This window comes from Colletotrichum navitas, assembly GCF_030913465.1.
Source record: "Colletotrichum navitas strain CBS 125086 chromosome Unknown LY79scaffold_85, whole genome shotgun sequence".
Lineage (NCBI taxonomy): Eukaryota > Fungi > Ascomycota > Sordariomycetes > Glomerellales > Glomerellaceae > Colletotrichum > Colletotrichum navitas.
In genome coordinates this window covers 74,984-98,325 of record NW_026850631.1, presented here as the reverse complement: position 1 = coordinate 98,325, position 23,342 = coordinate 74,984, and the positions used below count along the sequence as shown (strand labels likewise).

Genomic DNA, 23,342 nt, shown 5'->3' with positions numbered 1-23,342 from the left:
ATCTATACAGCTGCGGCTCTAAGTCAATTGACGGCATGAGCGAGCCTCGTGCAGATTCTGCCTTGTGGGCCGCCTAGGCGCGCTCCCGGCCAATTTCCCTCGACGGGCTTCAAAGGGTCTTTTGGATCGGGGTCGGATGATGGTTGCGGGGTCTAGTGAACAAGGAGAGGTGGCGTCAAGAATGGCAGCTGGACATCTACCTTGTTGGTGAAATCAAGTGCAGTGTACATCACCCAGCTACGAATCTCTGCTGACACATTTAAAGTGGTCCGTAGTTGTATATTCAAATGCTTCAGTGTGCAGTGCGTTGACCCCAATCATGCCATAATGTTCGACTGCTCACCATGCTTGACGAGACTGCACAATCAATAACGGAATAGCGGAAGCTGGTAAGCATAGAGCAAGAGGCCGCCCCGATTCAGATCATGACCAAGTTCCGAGGCGACTGGTTGCCTGATCGTCTATCAATCATGTTTCGTAAGTCGTTATCCGTCATAATAAACTACACAAAAGCCAGGTATGCCGTCAAAGCTGCGTGATTACGATGCCCGGCTGGGCCGGGAGAAATCGGGTTGTATGCCCTCTCCTTTTTCTTTTTCTTTTTCTTTTCTTTTCGTGCTGCGAGCGCCCCCTTCACGACTGCTGGCTTGAGGGTACCTCGGGCCGCAGCCAGTCGTACGTGTCGAGCAGGTCAAAGTTGAAGTCGGGCTGCGTGGAGAAGTCCCAGTCCATGGCGTCCAGCGCCGCCGGGAAGCCGCCGTCGACGGCGGACGAGGCCGACGCCACGGGGCCGTTGAGGGCCTGGTCGAGGACGCGCTGGATGACGCACTTGCAGTCGGCGCAGAGGTCGCCGTTGGGCGCCGTGGGGCTGACCCAGTCGAGGAAGCCGACGAGCAGGCTCAGCTTCTGGATGATGCTGGACCGCGTCACCTTGGGGTTCTGCGGGTGGTTGCCGCCGTGGAGGGTGGGCTTGAGGAGCTCGAGGCAGAGTATCCCACCGCCGGGGGCGGCGTAGGCCATTACCTAGATCGTGTCAGTGTCGGTCTCGTAGTTTGAGATGGTCTGATGAGAGGAGGGGGAAGGGGGGGAAGGGGGGGAAGGGGGGGCACCTACGAGCCATTCGAAATCGCTGTGCGCGCAGGAGAGGCGGTCCATGTTCGTCCAGAACAGGAGCGTCTTTGACACCATTTCGAAGCTGACGGAGAGCAACGCGCCGTCGTCGTGGCCCCGCTTGGCAAGCAGGCGCTCTATGAAGAACATGTTTTGGAGGCGTTCGAGGTGCACGATGAGCCTGACGCAGAACAGCGGCTCCTCGAGCTTCCTGTCCTGGGCGTCCTCTTCCTGAAAGACGAGGATCTGGGGAAGGTTGGCGACCATCCTGAGCTGTCTCTCCTTGATCTCCCTAAGAGCAAACCCCCCAATCAATGTCAGCATCGTCTCCTCGGAGCGGCGACGTGGAGCAAGTGCCATCTCTCTCTCTTTCTCTCGTCTCACGGGAAGGGGGGGGGGGGGGGGGGCGCCTACAAAAGTGTTTCGACAGGCGTCACCGGCCCGTGGCCGAGGGCGATCTCGAAGAGCTCGTCCCGAATGTGCGCCAGCATGACGCGGGCCCGGACGAAGGTGGCGGAGCACAGGCCGCCCTCCGTGTTCCACCCGTTCTCGTCGAGGTTGGCCACATGGCGGGCCAGAGTGGCCTCGTCCGCGAGCAGGTACTCGTCCCTGAGGTCCAGCGGCGGCGGCGTGCGCGCGTACCGGCGGCTGATGAGGGGCGGCCTGCCGGTGAACGAGGCCAGCACCTTGTCCAGGTAGAATATGTAGCAGAAGAGCTTGCGTTTGATCTCGGAGCAGACGGTTGGCTTGTACGGCTCCGCGGCAACCTCGTCGTGAAACCCGAGGAACGTCGACAGGGCCACAGTCTCGGCGTGCAGCTGCCAGCAGGCGAAACCTAGAAAAGGGGCGGGGCGGCGTTAGCTTTCTCTCTCTCTCTCTCCCTCTCTCTCTCTCTCTCTCTCTCTCTCTCTCTCTCTCTCTCTCTCTCTCTCTCTCTCTCTCTCTCTCTCTCTCTCTCTCTCTCTCTCTCTCTCTCTCTCTCTCGTCATACCATACACCCGCTGTGCGGCGGTGCGGCGCTCCGAGGCGGAAGTCACTCACTTGCGTCACCCGAGAAGACGGACTCGATAGTGGTTCGCTTCGCAGACATGAAGAGCAGCAGGGTGTTGCCCCCGCTGCCGGCGGCTTTGGTCAGCTCGATGCTCGCGCCGACGCAATACCGGTACTGCATCACGACCCTCGTCCCCTCGTCCAGGGGCTGCTGGAGATGCGAACGGACGTCGCGCCGGTAGGGGCCGAGATACCTGGCCGCCAGCTCCCAGTATACGAACATGATGCCCAGCGACTCCCATCGCAGGTTCGTGCCGGTGAACTGCGCGATCCACTTTTCCGGGTCCGACTCCTCCTCGGACACGCACTTTGCGGTGTTGCTGCATATGGTCCGGGCGAGCACGGCCAGCTGCGCGTCGTCCGGCCTTTCGTGGGCGCAAAAGCACTGCGGGAACGTCTCGTACAGCGACGTGATCATGCGCTTCGCGGCCAGGCGGATCCAGCCGTCGCTAGGCCCGACGTGGGTCTCAAACAGCTTCAGCCCCGTCTCCCGGTCCGGGACGTGGCGGAGGATGGTCAGGCACGTCTCCAGGGCCTGGTTCGTCAGAGGTGGAGAGCACTCGAGCCCGCAGGAGGCCGTTGCGCCGATCTCGCCGATGGGGGTCGCGCCGGAGGGCTGCAATCGGTTCAGGCTGGACCGGGTTTCCTCGTAGATGCCGCAGAAGGAGGTGAAGCCGAGGTAGCCAATGCCGAGGACGGCCGGGGTGGCCCCCGTGCCGACCGACTCCGGGCTGGTGGGGAGGCTGGCGGGAACGGACGCGTGGGGGCGGCTCCCGGCAGACGTCACCGGCGATGTCGTAGCCGTCGATGCCGTCCGTGAGACCGCCGCTGGTCTCGGCGGGAGCTTTGTGATCGTCACGGCGGGTTGAAACGTCGGCGCCGTTTGTGGTACAGAAGGCGTCCTCGACCCGCGCCGGCTTTCCCTAGCCCGGGCCTGCTTCGGGGTTTGTCTCAGGACCAGGCTGCCGTCCAGGGTGTACTCGCACACTTCACCGGGGCGCTTCGACTTTCTACATCTGTTGCAGATGGGCTGGGCGTGGTCGCAGGCGACCTTGCGCTTCCGGCACGGCTCACACGCCTGCGGCCGCCCGTTCTTCCTGAGCAGAAGCCGAGGCGGTATTTGTGCCGACTCCATATTCTGCGGCATCATTCGGCAATCGAGATGGGTCAATGTCAGCGTCTCCCGGATAAGCAAGACAGTAGTGTCGTCTCGTAACAGAAGGTTCGGGAAGCGGGCCGCGAATAATGACCAAGACCATTGTTGGCTTGAATATCGATGGAGTGAGATTCGAGACCGAAAGCTCGGCCTCGGCTTCGGAAACGCGGTGTCGGCTTCGGATATGGATACACATCGGTGTCGGTTACCCCACTATCTTGTTGCTGTGTTACTAATGAGATTTTTCTATGTATTCCTAATCCAACCCGCCGAACTAAGCTTGTGTCACCCGCTGTCGGAGTCTAACCCGAAATGACTGGCCGAACAAGCCTCTTTTACAAGGGCAAGGATGCAGCTTTCAGCCCGCGTCTCTATTAACAATGCGTGACAGGCTCATGTATGGTCCCCCAATCTTACCCTCCAACTAACATGGTTGAACCGTCCCATGGGGCTTCCGAAGCGCGATCCACTAGGCGCCCTTCGTCATGATGCCATGCTTCTGGACCTGCCTGTGAGTCAAGATGGGACTTGCATACCGAAGCCGCAGTCGGATCGGAAATCAGATTCGGTGTTCTAGATGTATAAAGAAAGCCCTTCTGCGGCCTCTCCTCTCCTCGTGAACCCCAGATTTAGACATTATCGACGCCAAACCATACAATCATCACAAACAAGCTTATTTGACCTTCCCCACAAAGTTTCCAAGCTCTCTTCCTTCACGTCTCCTCATGAGCTCCATCGAATCCACGCAACACCTCAAGGCCATCCTCCGGGACCAGATAGACAACAAGATGTCCGGCGCATACTACGAGACAGCTTTCATCGTTCCCCACTTGCAGACTTCAGTTATGCCTCGCCGGCCCCGCCAGCCTGCTCCGACATCGCGTCCGACTGTTGGTGCGATGGCCTCGGAAGCAACCCTCGTTGACAAGGACGGCATCCCCGTCATGTCCAATGAGAAGAACGATGCCTCGGGTTCTCTTAATGGTAAGCAGTCCATTGCCGATCCTGTCTATGGATGACCAAGCTTGCTGACATACTCCGCTTCAGGCACGTCACCCAAAAAGAGTCTTCTCAGGCGCCTCTTGAAGAAGGCCTAGATCAGGTTCGCCGACGAGCATAAACTTACAACGCTCTACTCGGTACCTGATTACCAACGAATTGGCATTCTGTTGATTCTCCGCGACCACGTTACGACTCCTATTGCGACACGTCTTTAGCTCTTATACCCACACACGCGAATGCAATTCTTTTCTGGCGCTTCCACATTAGCTTGTTAGTTTGCGAACCTGAGTTCGCGTTCAGCACGGCCGACATCGGTAGTTGAATACTTCAGCCTGCCGGGCTATTGTTCTGTTTCCTTCATCGGCCAAAGCGTTCGTGAGCATCTCATCGCTCACGCCACTTGTCATCTTATATACCAAATAACGACATTCTGGAGGACTTGTTGAGTACCCATGGATTTGAAGCAAACGCAGCTCCCCCCTTGATGATGCGTATACCTCAGTCGCGACGGCTGCGGTGTGCGCCAAACTGTCCGCAAGGGTTGGGCCCGGAAATTTTCTTGTGTATTTTTGGAGTCATGGTTTGAAGGGATTGGCAAAGAGCCTCAAGGACCTCTATGTTGTTTCCCACAGTTTAAACTATTTCTTAACCAAGTATTTCAACGAGAACTCTTTCGCTCCCAAGACTTTTTGCCTAACCTTTACCCACGTGAATATTCTATATAATATATTGGAATCGCCCAACCTGCATTTGAACAGACCCACGTCTTTATTCCTTCTGAATAGGTCAATTTCAGACCGCTATTCCGTCAACTGTAGTCAGAAACTCCAAGTCGTCCGAAATGTGTCATCGGACTTGGGCACGTCTTCTGGGCGGGGTGTTGATGGCGAGCGTTGCCCTGGCCCTCCCTTCCAGAGGCCACATCCTCGACGAGACGCCTCACAGGCAACCCCAACAGAGCCAGAGCTGGTGCGCCTTCGGCGAGTACGCTGCTCATTTGAACGTCTCAGACGACCTTGAGGCACTCGAGAGAGCGACTTCCGAATCTTCGGTCGACCAAGAAGCCACGATCAACATCCCCGTCAATGTCTTCATCCTTGGGAACCCAGAGACCCAATCAAAACTGAATATGGTATTAACATCAAATCCACAACCTACCCGAACGTCTATATAGGCTTTAACTGACTCGAGAAAATCGTCCAGACTTCTCCTGTTGTCAGACTTCAAGAGAATCTTGCCTTTGGATACTCGAGCCTAGGATATTCCTTCGGGCCCTTCAATACCTACCGCATCTACGACCTTGAGTTCGCGGAGTTCGAATTCAGTGCGCGTGTCTCGAACAAGTTGCTCAAGATGGCATGGCGCCTTCGCACCGGCGGGGCCGAGACGCTGAACATCTACCTCGTGCCCAAGATGGCTCCCGGCCTCCTGGCATTCGCACTCTTCCCCGACATCCTGACCAAGGACACCCGCAATTCCTTGGCCCTGGACGGCGTCCTTTTCAGCCACCACACAATGACGCACTACTTGTCGGAGAAGACGACGATCCACGAGGTGGGCCACTGGCTCGGGCTAACGCACCCATTCCAGGGTGGTTGTCTCGACCCGGACGGAGACGGGGTCCCGGATACACCGCAGGCGGACTTCAAAGGTGACCAACAGTGCGTGGCGGGAAAAGACACATGCCCCGGCCTTCCCGGGGTCGATCTAGTCCGTAACTACATGATGTACTCCGCTTGGTATTTGACTTCCAGAAGCAGGATGGGGGGGCAGAAATGACGCTAACAAGACCACAGTACTCAGAACTTGACTTTTACTCCAGGCCAAATGTAATCTATGCTTCAACACTCTCGTGATAGAATATTTGCTAACATTCCTTCTCAGCTCGAAGATGCGCCGGTCTTGGCACCAATATCGAAACCCCAGCACCCGGCAGCTTCCTCCCTCTACGAACCAGCCTCTCCGAACGGTCCCTGACTTGCTGGGCAATGCCACCACTGACCCGTTTTCTCCCTCAGGCTAAGGCGAGAGACAATTTCGAGTATTGAGATGAGCGATAAGCTGGTTTTAGAGCAACAGCTACGTCTCTGACAAGACCCACCAAGTTGGAAGGCATCTTGTGATTAATACTTGACCTCTAAAAGGATGAATAGAAGATTGATGCAAACTGAAGAACCATGCTCATGCTGATTTGGGAGAAAAACGCACACGATAGTACCATGGAAGGCTTTTAAGCCTGGGAAATGCAGGCCACCACGCTGCCTTAAGGCGTCCTCTCAGCATCAGGCCAAAATGGTTACCAACCATGCCGTCCGCTATAGTACTCGTTACCACTTGCCACTTTGGTTGACCTGCGATACAACGTGCAGCATTGCCCTTTTCTAGCATAACCTTATTTGATATCGGATGAAAGTGTCTATAGAGGCCTCCCCTACTAAGCTGTTGCCACCTTGCATAAGCCGTTCGACTGACATGAAGAAGCGCTGGGGGATATCGCTGAGGACTGGGTACTCGTTCCTTTCAGGTATCATCCTGGACCCAAGACCGACGTCCCCACTAAATACCTCCATTAGTGGTAGCCTTTGAAATGGTAATGGTGGTCATTTAAAGTCATTCCCGACCCTGCTCTGCGTCTTTGCAGGGTTCTGATAGTTGTATAGAGCGCCACGAGTCAACGGCAACCTGTCGCACTCCAACATCTACGACACGCATCGCCATATCCAGTGCTACCGAAGATGTGTTTATGCCGCATGATGAACACTGGCACTGTCCGCCGGGCATCAAATACCCTTTCGACTCCTCCGGGTGGCGGCCGGGTAGCGTCGGTCGGTTCCGTGCACGGTTCCTCACAAGGACCCACTCAGACTCCGACGCGGACTGTCGGCGCGGTCCGGCTCGACGGCCCCACTGCAAGACAGCACCCTAGCACCCTCAACCAGGTGCCTGGGGAAGACCTGTCCTGCGGCCATTACTGCAAAGGGGCCATTGAAAGCGAGGTTTTGGTTTCTTACACGATGGAATTCTCGTTTTTCCTCCTTTTCCATGACTCTCTGGGATAAGAGGTCCGGCCACGTAGCTTTCCGGTAGCCAGCTTCAGCGCGAGGTTAAATAGACGATGCAGAATGTTTGATAATAATGGAACAAGCTTCACTTCTTGTGAGTCACGTACAGGGTCCATTTAAAGTTGCGGTGGTAAAGTTCAAATAATTATCTGCTTGTGGCTTGTCACGCCTTTAGCGTCTCTACCCTGATGAACAGTGGAGGTGTCTATATAAGAACTTGAATTGACGGACGGGCCATGACGTTTTCCCATCCTCTCTGCTACCATTGCGCCACCGTCCAAAAAATCGTACACCATGAAGCACTCTGTGCTCGTTCTCGCTTTGCTCTTCGTTCTCGGCATCACGGCCGCACAAGTCCCGCTCAAACCGCCAGCATACTACGGCGCTCCGAGCACGCCCAAGAAGAAGAGGATGGTGTCCAGACGCAGCGGCACTGGGCCTCACATCGCGAGAGCCCACACCGTCAAAGCCGCCAGCATCAAGAAACCAGAGATCGCGGCCGCCAAGAAGTCAGACAAGCAATCAGAGGGGACGTCGGTTCTGCCCTGAATGTACTTGACTCTCGGTAAGTTTTCCAAGGATAAATCCCATCTTGGCTGGCGCGTGGAAGACAGCCGCTCATACAGATATCGCAGAAAACTGTGTCGAAGCAAACCACACTGGCAATGGGAATCAGCTCAGGTGGCGTGCTCGAGAAAGAAGGGTGTAGCAACAGGTCATTTCTAAACGGGTTTTTCATATCTGCAAGAGCTGGTGGACGGTCTCGCAGAGCCTGATATCCACACAGGCAACGTTGAAATCATATATATGCCAACAACGACGCATCGTCAGACGACATAAGTACTGGGATCCTCCCAAAACATACTTGATACAGGATCATGGAATCCTTTAACAACGAGCAAAGCAATAGAAGCGGCGTATACCTAACATGATGTATTGAAAGGGGGGGTGACGATGCTAGACGATTGAGTTCCGTGCCTTATCCACAGTTCAACATGTCCATAAAGCAAGGCTTCTGTGAAGACCAGACAAGCGCACGAATGCAGCGAGTGGGTGAGGAGTGAGGAGGTTTTTTTTTTTTTTTTTCTTCCGCTTATCCTACCTAAGTACTCCGTACACTAGTATGGCTTCGCCCGTCGCGCGGGACCGTTGTGACAGGGGCGGATTCTGCGCAGTTGCTGAGGTGGTGGGACCCCCCATCTGAGAGCCAGGGCGTGTCCCTAAACGGGCCTGGCTGGGGTTGGCTCCCCTCTAGGAGCGCTATCAAAGTGGGGGGTTTTTTTTTTGGGGGGGGGGGGGAGGGGTCAGCATCCCCGCTACGAGAGGTGCCCCCCGGCCTCCCTCTCAGCTCTAAGCTACCGAAACAGCCCGCGAATCTGCCACATGAGATGCCTATCGACTTCAGCTCGGCTTGGCCTGCACCCACTTGCCTAGTTTGGTAGCAATTGCCTCATACTGCGAAAAAGAAAAAAAGGAAACAAAAAATCTTCAAAAGCCAAGCTCCCGGACGACATCTTGCAGTCTGAGTGTTGAGCGTCCGTCCTAGCTGAAACGCAGATATACCGAGCCGCTTCTGCAAACTTACATCGCCAACCTAGAACCGACTCCGGATCTCCAATTGTTCCTCACTCTCTTCTTATCACTCCGGCTCACTTAACCGTCCATCGCTGCCGAGCCTCGCTCCCTCAACATGTCCGATCTCATCACGACGCAGCACGCATCGGAAGAGAACGTCAAGCTCTTCCCGGCGAACCCCGGCCAGCGCGAGGCCTCATGGCTTCTCAACGGCGCCTCATGGGCCCCTCCAATGTCCATCGAGGCCTACCTCTCCCGTGAACTCGCCCTCTCCAAGACGGCACTCGGGTCGAGGTGTACCTATTGGGTCCTTGTTGACCCCGCGGAGCCGGAACACATCATCTCCTCCTGCGAAGCGTTCGCCAAGACCCTCCTCGTCCGCGACGCCTCCTCGCCGGCCGTCCGCGAGGAGAAGACGTACGGCATCGCCTCCGTCTACACGAACCCCACCCACCGCAACCACGGCATGGCCACGCGCCTCCTTAGCGGCGTCAAGGACGCCATGGACGCCGACTCCAAGGCGAGCGCCCTCTACAGCGACATCGGCACCATCTACTACTCCCGCATGGGCTGGGCCGTCTACCCGTCCCTTCAAGTCTCGCTCATCCCGGACGACGCCTCCGTGCTGCGCCCGCCTCAGGACCTGAGGTACCTCACGGCCGACGACGTCCCCGCCTTCTGCGACAGGGACGTCGAGCTCCTGCGGAAGAAGCTCGCCGGCCTGCCCGACGACGGCAAGACGCACGTCGCCTTCGCGCCGTCGGGCGACCAGATGATGTGGCACTTCACGCGCGACGCCTTCATGGCCAAGGAGCTCGTCGGCCGCGACGTCGTGCGCCGCGGGGCCGCCACCGCCGACGGCAAGGCGTGGGTGTACTGGGACCACGACTTCCGCGAGAACAAGCTCAAGGTCCTCCGGATCGGCGGCGACGCCGACGCCGACGTCACCGCGCTGCTCCACGCCGCGGTGCTGGAGGCCGCCGACTGGGGGCTCGCCAAGGTCCTGGTGTGGAACCCGGATGACGGCGTCTCGGCTTCGGCCAAGAGGGTCAGCGATCGGACCGAGGGCGCCGTCAGGGTCGTCTTTGACGAGAGATCCGACGGGAGCATCCCGAGTCTGCGGTGGAAGGGCGAGGGCGAGCTCGTGTGGGAGGACAACGAGTACTACGCATGGTGCTAGGGTGAACGATGATGATGATGACGATGATGATAATAACAATGATAATCTCATAAATATCTTACGCTTCCCTACATCCTCATTACACCGTCGACTAGTGCGCAAAGAAACCCAAGACGTTCACGCCGAATCGTCCCGGGGCGCCAGCGCCTGAATCAAATCCTTGAACCCAATCTCAATCGCGTTCATGATCCCGTCCGCCACCAGGTCCTGGTCCTCGGAGAACGAGTCCTTCCACCGCCCGTTTTGCCCGAAATACGCATTGACGATGGGGTACGGCATGCCCTCGGGGCCCCCCTCCGTCCCCGAGCTCGCGTTGCGGTAGTCTTCCAGCAAGGCCCGCAGCAGCTCTTCTATCTTGTTGCAAAACATCTTGCCCGTGCCAGGCCGGATGGCTTCTTGCAGGTTCTCCCAGATGCGCGCCCTCTGCGACGTGGACAGCTTCGAGCCGAGCTCTCCTTCCTCTTCGAACACCAGAAGTTCCAACTTGCCCTCTAGGTACTTCTTCCTGTCCGGGGGCAGGTGGATGTCGACAATGTCAATGTGCCGCTGGATCTGCTCCCGCAGGATGTTGATCCACGACTCGTTTGAGGTCCACTTAGCCACGGCAGCTTCCCAGTGCTCGCAGTAGGCCGCCTCAGTCAGGGACGCGCCGGCCGCGGACGCCTCCCGGGCGGCCTTTTTGGCCGCGACGTCTATGTGCTCAAACACCTGCGTGAGCGCGATGCCGATCACGGCGTACCGCACCTCGCGCCACGCCGTCTCCCACAAGAGGTTCTGGATCGTGTCCGAGACCCTCCTGGCCGTGTTGACCTCCAGCAGGAGCACGTGGTGCATGGCGTCAGTCGTCGTGAGCGACGGGTGGACGTCGTACTTGTCGTCGAGGTTGACGACGTCGTCCGTCCGCGCGAAGCTCTCGTGGAACGGGTGGATCATCGTCACGTTGATGGGCGGGCCCTTCCACGTCTCGGCCATGCTGATAAACTTGCGCACGATTCCGGACTCGTGGTCGCCCACGGATCCGATGGTGATGTACACCATGCACCCGCCCAGGACCGTCGTCAGGTAGAGGAAGAAGTTCCACAGCGACTTGACACTGTTGTTGGCCTCCCTGAACTGGTCCATCTCGATGCCCGCGTCGGCCATGACTTCCGTCTTCTGGACCAGGATCTGGTCCACGAGGGAGGCGATAGCGGACTGTGCCGTCATGCCGCGAGTCCAGATCAGGTAGGCCGACGGGACGTGGGAGGCGAACTTGCGCTGTTGCTTCTTCCACACCAGCGCGTGCTGGGGGTCCGGGGCGTCGCACAACGCCTGCACGACCCTCGTCTTGTGGGAATACCCTGACGGCACGTATCTCTGCTCCATCTTGAACCACTCGAACCACTCTTTGGATGTCGTGACTTCGTACGTGGCTTGCAGCTCTTGGTGGAACCCCGCTTGAACCTCGAACTTTCTGAAGAGGTTCTTCCGTATTGCTTGGAACACGTCCGCGGTCGGGTTGTCGGCAACGGCTGCAGTAAAACGTTAGCAGTCTTTCGGCCGTCTCGAGTCTGTTCACATACACTTGAAGGCTTGATGCATCTGATGTCTTTGCAGAGGCAGCACCGTCCGGTATCTGTCTATCGCGTGGCTTGCCATAGCCTGGCGTACATGGAGACACAGCTCCGCGTCTTCGCGGATGTGCATGAGGGTGTTCCTCATCTTGGACAGTAGGTCGCCGTATCGGACCTCAAAGGGTTGGAGAAAAGTCGACATCGCCCGCTCTAATCTTTGGTTAGCGCAAGCCCGCCAGGGTGCGAGCGCCGTGCCCCTTACTGAGGATGTTCTTTTCTGCATTCTTCGCATCTTTGATGACCTTTTCCAAAAACTCCACAATCGCAGCGTAGAGTTCGGCCGTGAATTCTAACATCCGCGGGGTTGGATATAAGGCCGCGTATCCCCGTATCCTCTCGAGATTCCGGCCAATGTCGATCATCACATCAATCACCTTGGGTAGAACATCGCTGTTGTTTTTCGTCACCTGCAAATGGTCGTCAGCGTGTCGCCCTCCCACCGAGGTCCGAGGAGCCTTACCAGGAGGATGAACTTCAGACCACCCCAGATCAGCGGCAGGCCCGAGAATTCAGCTTGCGACAGAATATCGAAAACGCCTTGGTAATGGTCTAGACACTTGATGAACTTCTTCGTCTTCGCCTCGTCTAGCTCCGACTCTTTAGTCCTTTGGATGGCCCGAATGACCTGGTGCAGTTCCCCCTTGGCATCAACCTCTTTGCCATCCCTGCCCTTGGCTATGACGACGGCTGCATCTTCCTTGTTGAGATATAACTCGAGGGACCTCACGGCCTTCTTGTAAGCTGTCTCGGCCTTTCTGGGCACTTTTTTAGCACGCGCTTCCCTTGAGACCGCCAAGCCACCAGCGGATCCCGGCGGAAGGGCCAAGATCGCCGGAGCGATGACGGCTGCCGGCTTGGTGTTTGACCTACTTGAATGTCGACTCGGTCACTTGGATGTCGTCCTCCGTCGCGTCTTCGGAGAAACGTCGGAAGGCCTCGTTATTGGTGTTCCAGCGAATGATGGGGATAGAAGAACTCGTCGGGCTCCCATCGCCGTGACTCCAAGAAGGCGTCCGAAGCACGATGTTGCTTTTCGAGGAGTGGATTCCGTTCATGGCGCCAAGGCATGCCGGCGTGGATTGGCATCAGAATAGACCTTGGAGTGGCTACAGTATTGCGTTCGAAGCATGAAGATTCCGTAAATCACCAAGTAATGTCGAACACAACAAACCCTGCTGGCTTATCTACTCAGAGGCATTTTGGAAAACTCCTTTGACGGCTCAATAGCTGCGGCGGGAGCCTCGGACTCGAGACACGGAAGAGGACGCCTCAAGAAATGGCTGCCGCCTGGCAGCAAACACCCCAGAGACCCTGACGCGACCAACCCAGCCGCACCATGTCTAGGTCCCACGGGATCACAGGACAGGGCGTGCAGAACGAATAGAACAGGGTGGGCGTAAAGAATATTGCTTCTTCGCCCACGGCTGCCAATCAGCAGAAGTAGCACCCCCGCGGATGCTATCGCGTTGTGGGCTTGTGGCACGAAAAGGAAAAAAGCATCTTCTCAGCTGGCGCTAACCCTTGTCGCCGGACGATAGGTACCCTATTCCAGTCTTTGGGCGGCCTGGACGTCGATGGCCACATGGGAAACCTCAATCGAGAAAGCGGCGCGTTTCAAATCGTCTTGAGAGCGGGCGTCATTCAGCTATCGACCATGTTCCTGGGGCTCTCTTCCCAGAGATCCTCACCTCATCACCTCACCCGTGGAGGGGCGCTCTTCGTAATACCGTTAGTGCTTCCATTATGCTCCTTAAAGACATCGCTCTGAGGAATGCGATGCAGGACGCCACTATCATCCACGGCATGCAAGGGTGCCGTCCGTCCGTGTAGAGCAGGGGTCTGGTTCAGCTGTCATGCCACACTGCTTCAACATCATTGGAGAGGGCAGGTCATCTATTGATGCGCGTACTAGGCTGTCAACACTAGCGTCTTACCCCCTGGACACAAACCACGCAAACCTGTCTAGATAGTACTGCAGACTGCGATGATGAATTTGTCCGAAAGGCCGTAACCGGCGGCGTAGAGCGCAGTCGCAATTGTATGTATTGATCGATCATGGGTGTCAGTGCCAACCAGGCCCAACAGCGTTGGATCTGGTAGATAGGTAGTGTAGATAGGCCGCTTGCTTCGCTAGCGACACATATACACAACAACGCAGACGAGGTTTCCCGGGGAAATGGAGATCGCAGTCTACCTACTCGACAGTTGGTTATGGGGTTACCCGAATAATGGGTGATACGTCTCAAGAAGATCGTATTATGTAGAGTTGTCGCAACAAGTTGTCATGTATTAATTACTTCAGTACGGAGGAGCCTGTCAATAGTCCCTGCGGAGAATGCCAAGCCCACCCCATGAATCTAGACCCACTTTAACTATAATCCAGCCAATTAGAGCAACTAGATTAATCCCCTTTCTTTTTCTTAACCAGGGCCCTAGCAAGAGTAATTATTGTAACAACAACAACAACAACAACAACAACAACACCACTTTTTTCACCTTGCAACTATTACCGTTATAGCGCACGTTGACCCTGTTATATAGGCAATTATTCTTGCCCTTTAAAGCCGTATTAGGGGTAAATCAGCTGACAAGGTAGCAAAAGCCCTAGGGATTTCCTGACGTATAGTTAAAGATATTCTTGCACAAGCAAAAAAGCATAGCTTTGACCCAACTACTCCTACCTTCTCTTTACTACCTGAGCACTATAATGATGCCCCCTAAACTAGCTAGCTAAAGAAGGTAACATAATTAATTAAAGAGCTTGTCTTATAAAAGGTTTACTGTAATTAATACAGTAGAGAAAAGACGTATACTAACATCGCTGGCAAGCTTTAAAGGGAGCTTAATATAGATATATTAGCCTTAATAGTCTACTAAATCCTTTGGCAATGTGGATTTAGAAAGACTAAGCTAACAAGGAAACCTGGTCTGTCTTAACAGATGAAACAAGATAGGCTTTCTTAGTGCCTAGCTTATTACTACTAGACTCTTAAAGATTAGAAGAAGGTTGTGTAGTCTAATAAAACATTAGTTATTTTATCTTATTGTTGTAGCAGCTACTGTCTATAGCAATAGGTCTATAAGGCCTATATAAAGTTGTGTATTTGTGCTTAATAGAAAGGGTATACTAAGTTTATGTTCTAGGGTTGCTTTATGTATAACAAGAAAGGCCCTTACCACTGTTAGTCACCTGAGTCAGCTGCAATACAACAAGAAGTAGCCGCTAAGGTTGAGGAGTTGAATAAGGAGTTAGAGCCAGTGAAGCGCCTTAAATGGGAACTGGAGAATAGGATGGCCTGGCTACAGCTCCAAAGGATCCTTGGCCATAAACCGACTTTTTGCTAGAACGCCTATACTAGCAAGTTGGTCTATAAGGGCAGAGGAGGAATCAACTAGTACTGTTACTAAAAGGAGATTCTTTTACCTAAGCTCTTCCTATTTATCACTAACAACTGCCTGCCTAGCACTATTATTTAAGAGGATAAAGCACCTTCCTATGATTATTACTATATCTACTACACGTACGCTGCCTATAATATTCAGAAGATGCTCTAGTGTAGTAATAGCCCTGACCTTAACCTAATTGAACCCTGCTGGCCGTAGATAAAGCAATTCACAACAAAGAAGGGCGCACCAGCTAACCAGGCTACTGCTGTAAAGGCATAGGAAGAGTGCTAGCAAGCACTACCTCAGGATAAAATCCAGGCTTGGATAGAACAGATCCCAGCCCATATTGAGGCAATCATTGCCCTTGACAGCGGCAACGAGTATAAGGAGGGCCAGCAAGCTGGCAAATACCAATCGGAGGTCAAATATAGTGAATAAAAGCCATCAAAAGCCTCAAATCTAGCTAACTTTGGCGCTCTTGAGGGTGCTCTTGGGGGTGCGAAATGCTGGCAAATGCTGGCTGCAATTACTTTTGGTGGGTATCCCTGCAATTACCCTTGCCACTTGACATGGGGTGGGCTTGGCATTCTCCGCAGGGACTATTGACAGGCTCCTCCGTACTCAAAGAGGAGCCAGCCGAGTCGAGCTCATTTAAGCCTGTGCGCCGAGTGGGCCATGCAGAACGTACCCACTCCATGCTCGGTTCCGCTTTCAATTGACGGGCCAGTGACAGGCCAAGTTCTGGACCTCGAGTACGGGGGGTTCAGTCGAAGCGGGGCGCCACGTGACCTTACCGCCCCCTGGTAAGGTGCTATCAGGGGGATCCATACAGGGGGGTCCAACTGCAGCGTTGCCTCCGGAGTCTGTAAATTCAGGGAAAGAAACTCCTATTCGGTCGTTACCTTCGTCAAAGAGACGTACGTTACACGCGCATCACGATACATGACCTGAGTAAACCGCTTCTCAGTTGCATACGGCAATCCGTCCACCATGCCGATGCGTCGCCTCATTACGAGGTCCCGAACGGACCGCGACAACACAAGCCTCCTCGCCCCCGACACCTACGATGACGATGCCTCATCCTTGCACAGCCGGAGCGACCAGGACAGCGACAGCGATGACGACCAGCTGCAATTGCGCGCCCGCAACAGCCGCGAGCTGCGCGCTGCTGACAGTCTGTTGTTCATGGAGGAGGAGGAGGTCGAAACGCTCGTCGCGGAGACGCGCAAGAGGCAGGAGTTGCAGCGCCAAGGGTCCGGTCTGGTCGTGCCGAACCCCCTGAAGCTGTTCGGGCGCGGCGCCGACGGCCAACGTCCCGGATCCAGCAACGGTTCGTCCGAGGACCTCTTCAACGAGAAGGACAAGCGCCAACAGCGCCGCTCCAGGAGGAAACAGAAGAAAGAGCGTCTGCTGGAGAAGGCGATCCACGGCGAGGATGGCGAGTTGATGTACGAGATGGAAGAAGGGGGCATGAAGGATGGCAGCTCGACCGGCGACAGCAGCGAACGAGACGATAGCGACGAGATCGACCGGCACCGACTGAAAATGGTGGCAGACGCCGAGACGGATAAGCGACGTTCTTGGCGCCGGTGGCTGTTTGTACACAGCATGATTGCCGTCGGCTTCGCGATACTCGTCTTGGTGGCGTGGAAGTTGTCTCTGGGGAGGAAGTCGGCGCCCAAGGTGGAGCTGGTCAGCAATGGCACGGCCCTCTTTGCGCCGACAACCATCATTATCAGCCTCGATGGCTTCCGCGCCGATTTCCTGCAGCGCGGCATCACACCGAGACTGAATGCATTCGTTAAGGAGGGCGTGTCGCCAAAGTACATGCTCCCGGCTTTCCCGTCCGTCACGTTCCCGAACCACTACACGCTGGCGACGGGCCTACATCCCGAGAGTCACGGAATCGTGGGGAACACCTTCTGGGACCCCGACATGCAGGCCGAATTCTATTACACCGACCCAGGGCGCAGTCTCGACCCCAAATGGTGGAAGGGCGAACCCTTCTGGGTGACAGCCGAGAGGCAGGGCATCCGATCCGCCGTCCACATGTGGCCCGGCAGCGAGGCGCACATCCTTGACGTCCAGCCGACCTTCTTGGACAGGTTCAACGGCAAGGAGGCGCTGGACAACAAGGTCAGCAGGATTCTCGAGTTCCTCGACAAACCCGGCATGGAGGATAAGACTGCCAAAGTCGAGGACATGCGGCCCCAGCTCATTGCTTCATACGTGCCCAACGTCGACGCCGACGGTCACAAATACGGGCCCAATAGCACCGAGATCCGCGTCACCATCGAGGCCACTGACGCCATGATGGATAAGATCTTCTTCGGACTCGAGCAGCGCAACCTGACCGGCATCGTCAACGTCATCGTCGTTTCCGACCACGGCATGGCCACTACGGACACAACGCGGCTGTTGCAGCTCGAGGACCTCGTCGACACCTCCAAGATCGAGCACACGGACGGCTGGCCTCTTTACGGGCTTCGCCCGAAGAACCCCGACGACCTTCAGGGGCTCTATGACGGTCTGGCCGACAAGGCCAAAACGAACCCCAACTTCGATGTTTATCTCCGAGATGTCAACATGCCCGAGCGCTACCACTTCTCCAACAACAAGCGCATCGCGCCCCTGTGGATCGTCCCCAAGGCTGGATGGGCCATCGTCACCAAGGACGAGCTAGAAGTGGCGAAGGCGGTGAAGGACGGTTCGGTTTACAGCCCCCGCGGCCTGCACGGTTATGATCACGAGCACCCCCTCATGCGAGCCATCTTTATCGCCCGCGGTCCAGCTTTCCCGCATCCTCCGAATAGCCAAATTGATATCTTCCGTGAGTAGAGTCCCCATTGCTTCTCTGCGCAGAGAGGTCAGACTAACGCGAGCAGAAAATATCAACGTGTACAACATCCTGTGCGACTCCGTTGGACTTATTCCCGAACCAAATAACGGAACTCTGCGTCTGCCCCTCTCACCCATTGGCGCTCACAAGCCCGAGGACACGCCGGCAGAGCCCGAGGACCCGGTTCCTCTGTACACGACTGCCACTTCTCAGGCTTCCCCTTCTCAGGCTACCCCTTCTCAGGCTACCCCTTCTCAGGCCGCCGCTCCGATGACGTCACCGGCAGTTCAATCAGCAACCCCGGTGAAGCCTGTCCAGGTGGATCCTGTTCCCTCGCCCTCGTCGACGGAGGCGGTGGCGACAGACGGCAACCAGAGCGAAGGGGGCGAAGACAGCCAGGGCGCCGATGAGGACGCCGTCCAGAAGGGCAAAGAAGCCATGAAGGAGATCTGGGACTGGCTCGCGGACAAGTTTGGCAAGGTCTGGGACAAGCTTAGCGGGTCAAAGGGGGGCAAGGAATCAGGAGAGACGGAGGAGGGGTCGGAATGATTTGCCCGGTTCGGGAATCGGCGTTTTGATGACTTTTGGCGTTCAGGATTGGGCGGCAAGTTTTTTCTTTGTCCCCATTGATACTCCCGGTAATCTGTGTACTCGATGTAAGCGGACCGCCATCATTCAATTTCTTTCCCTTACTTTTGTCCTCGACAAGTTCAGCCCTTCCTTCTCCGTGAACTTTGGTGTCCAGTCGATTATGACCTGTTTGCATGGACGGAATGAAACTCGACTGTTGATTGTTCCCGTAGGCTCAAACTTCAAGGAAATGCTGGCGATGTTGTGAGCAGAGCAGCCTTAGTTTCTGTTGAGAATGTGGCCGGACGGTGTGGGCACAGGATTGATGATTGTCAATGGCGGCGCAACGCAGAAGGCAATAGAGGGGCCAAGAAATCATGTAATCGCATACGGTCTGGTACTTCTTAAAACACTATGAGAAGCACTTATCCGAAACCACGCATCAGTAGATGGGTTCATTCTCGCCTCACGCTTTTGCTGAATTACGACTATCCATAGCAATATCTCGCTGTCGGGTGCTTCCTCTTGCGCACCACAAAGTCGCTGTGCTCAAGGCTGACATCCCGGTATTTCCTGGTGCGAATTGTTAGCTTAGCTATCAATGAGACTGTTTACACGACTTGCCAATGCCGAAATGAGAGATCTGCCGGTCAGTTGTGAGACTGGTGATTATGAACCCCGGTCAGCCGCTAATTCGATGACCGAACCAGACGGAGCCCTCAACATCAACGCCGCAATGAACAAAATTCTGGCTCGCGAAACAATTACTTATGGAAGCGCATGACGAACGCTAGATCTCTGTTGGATGCGACGTTCCTATTGGAGAGGACCTTGGGAGCGTTCGGGGTAGGATTGTCGCTTACGAGCCCGTGTTCGTTGACCATGTCCTGCTCAGCTCGAGGGCGTTGTTCGGTTGGCGGCTTGGTACCTGGTTCTTGGTAAGTCTGTACGTCTATTTGAGCTAAAAGCGTGTCTAACTCAGATGCAGGTCTATAACGGTACTGATACCTCCGTTCAGTGGGCGGGCCATTACCGGAACCAAACCCACCCCGTGCACGCAAAGCATTCATGATTTTGAGCTCGTTCTTACTTCAGGTTCGGGCGGAATACCAAACTGGACGAATGAATGATGAATAGGGAAGACCCCCTCCCATGGTTCAAATCCCTGGAGCGTCTGTCTTGCACAGCGGAGTCTGATAACAACTGGTGGACGCATTGTGAAATCGTCCCATTTGGCAACATCCCCTTTTCGGAAGATGCTCGTCCTGGGAGGTGTGTCGGCTCCAACAGCGGTAATACGATCGTACTCAGGGACACCGGGAACGAAGTCTCTGATGATGCGGACCTTTATACGAATGTGGATCGCAGGAATTACGATTCTGGGATGGCTGCCCTCGAACATAGGGACACGCCGCTCATGCCGCTCGCCTCTTGCGTCGTAATACTCCTGGATGGTGAGGGGAGTGATTGTTACCCATTCCCTGGCGTCACCGGGCTTCCGGAAAGGAGCTTGACTTCGATGGAGCAACACCGGGGCGCCTTTCCGGAGCATGCAGTCGACGCCACTCGAGTGTATGAATACGTAAGGCCCTTTTATTTCTGCTTCAGCCGTGTTCCAGTAGTCCATTGTTATGGAGGGTCGTGGGGACTGAGTTGATGTCTGTTGAAATCGATACACGGAAAACCGCTAGTGATATAATTCTACCAAAGGAGGGTTTCTAACACGCCAGATATGGCAAGTCAAATTAAAGGCTCTTGTTGCAACGATTGAATACCATCGTCCTGGCGGGGTGTTTGTTGAGGAAGACATCCCATCCCGCCTCTGCGGCCGAAGAGACAAGAACTGCTCCTTGGCCCATACGGGAAACAACTCAGGTCATGCTATAGAAACGAACCAGGAAAGATTAATGGGTGATATATAAGTCTCTAGCAAGTTGGAAGCGGCCTTTTGGTCTATTTCAGAGGAACGCAGGGAAGGCACTGAGCATGGATATCTTCACGGCACCACAATAGCCGCCATCGCAATTGCCACACTTTACAAGGTCATATATTTTTGAACAGAAAAAACACTCAATTGGTGACCTTATAAGAGAAGGTCCGAGTTAGTTTTGTCTTACTGGTCCCTAGATTGACGACCCAAACTCCAGCCAGCTATTTTAGTCACAACACTATGGTATCCAGTAGCCCTGTAATTCTCTGATGCAGGTCAACGGGTCACAGCTAGGCTCACCGGCGCCTATTTCCTCACTCGAAATCCCGGGCGTTGCTAGATGTGAGCTTCTTCTGCTGGTCATATCTCATTAGCCCGATTTGAGACCGAAGAAGTAGTCTGAAGGCGAACTATCAACAGAGAAGACATTCCACGATCGGCTATGCCACGAGATAGGAGGTTGTTCTTTTCCTGCCGGATGTATTCACCGTCAAACTTGGACATTATATGTTTCCATGTCATGTTGCTTCTCGTTCATCTTTACCCCCTAAGCCAGTCTGTTCCATCACTTCACCGAGAAGCGATGTATCCGCCATTGTTTGCTTTATTTGTGTCCACAAGGACATGTCTAACTAAACGAAGGTCAGTTTGAGCTACGCTGAACTCATGACAGGTCTTGAGCGCGCTAAGAAATGCAACTCTACTACGCAAGCCGAAGCAATTGACTGCTACCCAGGCCGCAGACCCTCCTTGCAGAAAGTGGACCCATAGGAGACGTTGGTTCTTCCACCTCTTCCAAGTCCGGCCTTGAATATTCGCTCTAGGTAGGGAGGCTTCCGAGATGCTGACTGGTTGTCAATACAAGAGAAAAGCACGGACGGTGGGGCAGGATCCCGGTCTAGCAATTGATTGCATTCGAAGAAGAGTTGTCGCCGGTTGGCTTTGCACAGTCCTCTCGAAGTCGTCCTGGTATTAGGAAGCAACGACTTGATGTGGTTGTCTTATTGTGGAAAGACACTACTCCCAGAGAATATAGCTAGCATTGGCTCGTGTACACGCAATCTGCGGTCATGAATCTACTATACGCAGACCCTGACAGAGGAGCCACTGGGCGGCATGTGGCGCTCCAGTCGAATTGCAGAAGATGCTCGCGAACATTTCGTGGTAGCCCGCCGGCTGGTTCGCCGGACGGGAAACGGTACGTACCGGATTTAAGGTTGGCGGCGGAGGTGGTGGCCCGCCAACAGGGAGGTTGATCCTCCTCGAGCAGGTAAAAATAAATACAGATCACGTGAAATGTCTCTGTCTGATTGAAGCTGGTGGGGTGGATGCATGTCGTAGCCATCCGACGTCATCGCCAGGCCTTTGGGAGACTACACGTACAAATACATGTTACTACAGGTGAGTCCAGTCGAACAAAGACAACAAGACGGAAAAGAAGATGTGATCGGGATGGCTGGAAGGACAGCAGCAAGAAGGCCGAGTGATATCACGTGAGGGTCGTTCGTGTCTCAGACTGTCGCACGTAGCCTTATCTCATCCCTCTGGATTGGAGGGGCAAAGCACCCCTCGTTTTACCTTTGTGCGCCGCCATAAGCTCGGCGCATGTAAACAGGCAAGACCCCTCGTCCTATCAACTCATTTCGGGACCGCTGTTGCTCGGATTAAAAATGTGATTTATTTTCTTATTTTTTCTCGAGACGCCCGATGTCATGGCAAATCTGCACGTTGCCGCGATGCGACCTCTCCAGGAAGAGAATTGCCCTTGTTGGGCAGCGCAGGCGCTTAGACTGCACGTCACCATGGATCTCTGTTTGCCACCCTTGTCTTTGCAAGATCAGATTTTTCTTTCCTTCTCTCTCTCTCACACACGCACAACCCCGCACTGCCTGGGTTCCCCTCCAGCCACAATTGTCGGAATTAATGCGTGCAGGTTCTGCTGAGCATTGGCTTTTTTTTTTTTTTTTTTTCAACTCTTCGCCAGCCAAACCTGTCAGAGGCGCCTGGCTTCATATTTTCCTTTTCTTCTTCCTCAAGCGGATAGGCGCTTCCCGTCCACTAGGTGATGGCTACCTGGACATGCTAGAGACTTGGAGAGAAACAAGGATAGGCCCAACGGGGGAACCTTGGACCACTGTGGGCTGAACCACGGCATCGTCGTACACTACTACATCACACCCCTATGCAATACCTCAGGCTGTATACAGCCGTGCGAAAGAAGCAGATTCCTACGTGACTCATGCCGAACGAGGGTTGGGCTCAAACCAGCGAGCAATGGGTTCCAGGTTGGGCTGTGCGGCGACCTTGGTGACTGACAAGGATGCGTCTAAAGGAGGGGTGGAGGGGCAGAAAGAGTAGCTGTGGGAGCCTTATCGCCAGGCAAGTAGTCCCGAAGTACCTCTGAGGGGGGGAGGGAGGAAGAGAAGGGGGAAAAAAAGATTTTTTGCAAAGCTATGGGATGGGACCAAACAGCTAGGCAGGGTAGAATGGGCGGCGGCATTGAGATGAGACGCGTCTGAGGTGGCCAACAAAGCAGGAGGTCCCATCGGCCGTTCCTTCCCCCCAGAAGAAGGCGGCTAGCTAGGGTCCATGGAAAATTGATCGTGATGAGGGTGTTCAATTTCCTCGAGTCGAGGGTTGACATCACGGATCTGCAGCAGAAGGCCCAGAGCTCTCTTTCTGGCGGGGAGGGGTGAGTTGAGGTGAGGCCACGGAGGCGGGATGTCTGCCCGTTTGCGACCATGCAGGCCACGGTGTTGCCCCGCGAACACAAGCCGTCGGATGAGTATTACCCCTCCATTCCATTTCTGCCCCTCCAAAGGCCACCACACCAGTCTGGGACATCAGACATGACGCCCGCATGCTCAT

The 23,342-nt window shown here is 54.9% G+C and overlaps 8 protein-coding genes across 8 annotated transcripts; 5 read left to right on the top strand and 3 right to left on the bottom strand.

Moving 5' to 3' along the window:
- Positions 1 to 285: 285 nt before the first annotated feature.
- Positions 286 to 3,601, bottom strand: LY79DRAFT_397635 (fungal-specific transcription factor domain-containing protein). The gene is made up of 4 exons (XM_060552991.1): positions 2,152 to 3,601; positions 1,525 to 1,945; positions 1,114 to 1,402; positions 286 to 1,023 (listed from the first exon to the last, which is right to left on the bottom strand). Exons 1-4 carry the CDS (start codon positions 3,308 to 3,310, stop codon positions 634 to 636), a joined length of 2,259 nt encoding a protein of 752 aa, XP_060409399.1. The 5' UTR covers positions 3,311 to 3,601; the 3' UTR covers positions 286 to 633.
- Positions 3,602 to 4,041: 440 nt separating this feature from the next.
- On the top strand, positions 4,042 to 4,413 carry LY79DRAFT_593705 (uncharacterized protein; the record flags this gene model as incomplete). Its single annotated transcript, XM_060561595.1, has 2 exons — positions 4,042 to 4,300; positions 4,364 to 4,413. 2 exons carry the CDS (start codon positions 4,042 to 4,044, stop codon positions 4,411 to 4,413), a joined length of 309 nt encoding a protein of 102 aa, XP_060409398.1.
- A 746-nt stretch (positions 4,414 to 5,159) lies between these two features.
- Positions 5,160 to 6,536, top strand: LY79DRAFT_615939 (metalloprotease MEP1; the record flags this gene model as incomplete). Its single annotated transcript, XM_060561995.1, has 4 exons — positions 5,160 to 5,450; positions 5,522 to 6,028; positions 6,115 to 6,147; positions 6,203 to 6,536. The coding sequence occupies 4 exons, from the start codon at positions 5,160 to 5,162 to the stop codon at positions 6,293 to 6,295; spliced, it is 924 nt and encodes a 307-aa protein (XP_060409397.1). The 3' UTR covers positions 6,296 to 6,536.
- A 1,138-nt stretch (positions 6,537 to 7,674) lies between these two features.
- LY79DRAFT_673370 (uncharacterized protein) lies at positions 7,675 to 8,106 on the top strand (the record flags this gene model as incomplete). Its single annotated transcript, XM_060564165.1, has 2 exons — positions 7,675 to 7,913; positions 8,016 to 8,106. The coding sequence occupies 2 exons, from the start codon at positions 7,675 to 7,677 to the stop codon at positions 8,104 to 8,106; spliced, it is 330 nt and encodes a 109-aa protein (XP_060409396.1).
- Positions 8,107 to 9,070: 964 nt separating this feature from the next.
- Positions 9,071 to 10,135, top strand: LY79DRAFT_525068 (uncharacterized protein; the record flags this gene model as incomplete). Its single annotated transcript, XM_060555692.1, has 1 exon — positions 9,071 to 10,135. The coding sequence occupies one exon, from the start codon at positions 9,071 to 9,073 to the stop codon at positions 10,133 to 10,135; it is 1,065 nt and encodes a 354-aa protein (XP_060409395.1).
- Positions 10,136 to 10,193: 58 nt separating this feature from the next.
- LY79DRAFT_397553 (uncharacterized protein) lies at positions 10,194 to 12,910 on the bottom strand. The gene is made up of 5 exons (XM_060552990.1): positions 12,619 to 12,910; positions 12,209 to 12,503; positions 11,951 to 12,155; positions 11,698 to 11,898; positions 10,194 to 11,646 (listed from the first exon to the last, which is right to left on the bottom strand). The coding sequence occupies exons 1-5, from the start codon at positions 12,801 to 12,803 to the stop codon at positions 10,253 to 10,255; spliced, it is 2,280 nt and encodes a 759-aa protein (XP_060409394.1). The 5' UTR covers positions 12,804 to 12,910; the 3' UTR covers positions 10,194 to 10,252.
- Positions 12,911 to 16,125: 3,215 nt separating this feature from the next.
- On the top strand, positions 16,126 to 18,523 carry LY79DRAFT_525063 (type I phosphodiesterase/nucleotide pyrophosphatase; the record flags this gene model as incomplete). Its single annotated transcript, XM_060555691.1, has 2 exons — positions 16,126 to 17,965; positions 18,021 to 18,523. 2 exons carry the CDS (start codon positions 16,126 to 16,128, stop codon positions 18,521 to 18,523), a joined length of 2,343 nt encoding a protein of 780 aa, XP_060409393.1.
- A 785-nt stretch (positions 18,524 to 19,308) lies between these two features.
- LY79DRAFT_593700 (uncharacterized protein) lies at positions 19,309 to 20,171 on the bottom strand (the record flags this gene model as incomplete). Its single annotated transcript, XM_060561594.1, has 2 exons — positions 19,309 to 19,472; positions 19,730 to 20,171. The coding sequence occupies 2 exons, from the start codon at positions 20,169 to 20,171 to the stop codon at positions 19,309 to 19,311; spliced, it is 606 nt and encodes a 201-aa protein (XP_060409392.1).
- Positions 20,172 to 23,342: the final 3,171 nt, after the last annotated feature.